This window comes from Populus alba, chromosome 11 (assembly GCF_005239225.2).
Source record: "Populus alba chromosome 11, ASM523922v2, whole genome shotgun sequence".
Taxonomy (NCBI): domain Eukaryota; kingdom Viridiplantae; phylum Streptophyta; class Magnoliopsida; order Malpighiales; family Salicaceae; genus Populus; species Populus alba.
Genome location: NC_133294.1, coordinates 8459216 through 8461249, shown reverse-complemented (window position 1 = coordinate 8461249; position 2034 = coordinate 8459216). Strand labels below are relative to the sequence as shown.

The window sequence follows — 2034 nt, the reverse complement described above, 5'->3', positions numbered from 1 at the left end:
TTAAAAACCAGCTGCTGCTCAAACTGCCACCAGTGTTGCTCTGTAATGGCACAATGTGCACCGCCTTTCACATCATATATATACAGCAAAAAACTAGAATCAGCACATAGCTAGCTGTAAGCTGCATTATTACATATGATAAAACACACCTTCAAGGCAACGACATAAATTTGAAAAGACAGCAGACACATAAATGTCGCCCTCAAAGGAAAGAAACAGACAAGATGATGATGATGATAAGATGAAGAATTGGATAATTTACTTTCCATTTCCCAAATTTCCTTTTTCTTTATTCTTTAGTTACAATGAATAAGATTAATTAATCCCAAAACACTAAAAACATTAATAGAAAGGAAAATCTAATTAATTACCATGCACCAAATCCTAATCGAGTGGCCACAAAATATAACATGTCATGTTTCCAAAAACCCTGTCATTCTAAGAATTGAATTCCTAACTTCGCTCAAATCTCTCCCCTTCAACGTCCTCCCATTTCCAGTGCAAACAGAGAATGCCATTTTTCCAGGAACTCTTCTCTCCACTATAATATGCGGAGGAACAAGATCCTCTCCACCATAATCTTCCTCAAAATCATCGTTGTCCGAGAGTTGAAACTCTCTGTTAGGAATACTAACCGGGACGGAACTGGATTGCTTCTGCTTCTTCTTCTTTACCTTCTTGTTGTTATTGCTAAACACGCCCATTTCTTGATAATTGAAGTACTTCTTGCACCCTTGCTCATGGTCGGAGAAGATTACCTCCGATTCTTGGAACTCTTCTGCCATGTAAAGGCTAATTAAAGTAAAATAAAAATAGATAACGAGGAGTAATATCAAGGACTGGAACAGCAAGGGAAGAGAGGCAAATGAGGAGGGGATTTATAGGGAAAGAATTCTCTTCTTGAATCGTAGAGGGTAAACTATAGCTTGTTTGTGTTGTTAGATGGCGTCACTATAAGGGCATTGAGTGCGGTCCCAGCTTTCTTTTGTTTTTTCTTTAGCTTTTTGTCTTCCTTTCTTCTATATAATATTAAGCATTTATTAACTTTCTGAGCCTGAAATTCTGGTGGGTATGTGTACAAGTTATTAGTCGTCTGCCTCAAAAAACAACTCGATTTCTTGAAGCTCACGGCTTTTGCTTGTCTAGCTTGTGTAGCCAATCTAGGTATATTGTAATTTGGCCCTTAAGCTATAAATGGTTTTGCGAATATTACAAATCTAGATTATCAGTTATATATATATAAAAAAATAGTTTATATTTTTTTAAGATTACAAAGACGGACTTGCTCTTAATTTTGTGTGAAAGCTCGCTCGAAATTACCAATAAAAAAAAAATCTAAATTGTCTTATATTTCTGGCAAATTTTCATGTTAAGATAGGTCAACTCTTTTTTTTTCTCTCCGGCCCTCAATGATGAGTAGGTACATTTAATTCATGAATTACATGTGTGTGGATTTCATTCGAACCACTTGAGTGTAAGAAACGATGTTGTCGTGCTTAGTAATAGTGAATGAATATACATTAATTGTGAAATTAAAAATCTTTTCCAGGTACACGTTGGAGGGGAAATTATCGTGTTCAGTGATCATTGCGAGCCCTAGGCTTTTGTTGGGTAGGCATTAATTATTTGACGACTGGAATTCCAGGTGCCTAATGTAGAAGATGAGTGTTTGATGAGTTCTAGAGAAATTACCTTCAATGGTGTCATTTTGACCAAGTATGGTAACAGATAGTACGGATTCCGACGACAAACAATGAAAAAGAGAGCAAAGGAGTCGTCATAATGGCCAGATCCTTTTAACAAATCTTGATCTTGCGCACATTGTTATCTGCTTTAAACAAAAAGACTACTTTTTCAAATTGACGTTTTCTTATTTCGCATTATTCAAATGTTTGGTGAGGAAGAAGTGTTCTTTTTTTTTTTTTTTTTTTTCCGATGACAGTTTTAAGGATGTCATGTTTTAATTTTTCCGGGCACATCAGAACTGGATGTTCCTTGAGCTAGCTAGGTTCTTTGTTTGAGTTCTCAATGATA

General features: G+C 35.8%; 1 protein-coding gene across 2 annotated transcripts; it reads right to left on the bottom strand.

Moving 5' to 3' along the window:
• Nucleotides 1–933, bottom strand: LOC118054775 (protein S40-1). 2 transcript variants are annotated; one of them, XR_012171292.1, is made up of 2 exons: nucleotides 263–933; nucleotides 1–64 (listed from the first exon to the last, which is right to left on the bottom strand). XR_012171292.1 is itself a non-coding variant. In XM_035066463.2 (2 exons), the coding sequence occupies exon 1, from the start codon at nucleotides 783–785 to the stop codon at nucleotides 414–416; it is 372 nt and encodes a 123-aa protein (XP_034922354.1). In that variant the 5' UTR covers nucleotides 786–933; the 3' UTR covers nucleotides 1–64; nucleotides 372–413. The 2 variants fall into 2 exon arrangements, 1 of the variants encoding a protein (XP_034922354.1); XM_035066463.2 differs by having other exon boundaries at nucleotides 372–933.
• Between the last annotated feature and the right edge of the window lie 1101 nt (nucleotides 934–2034).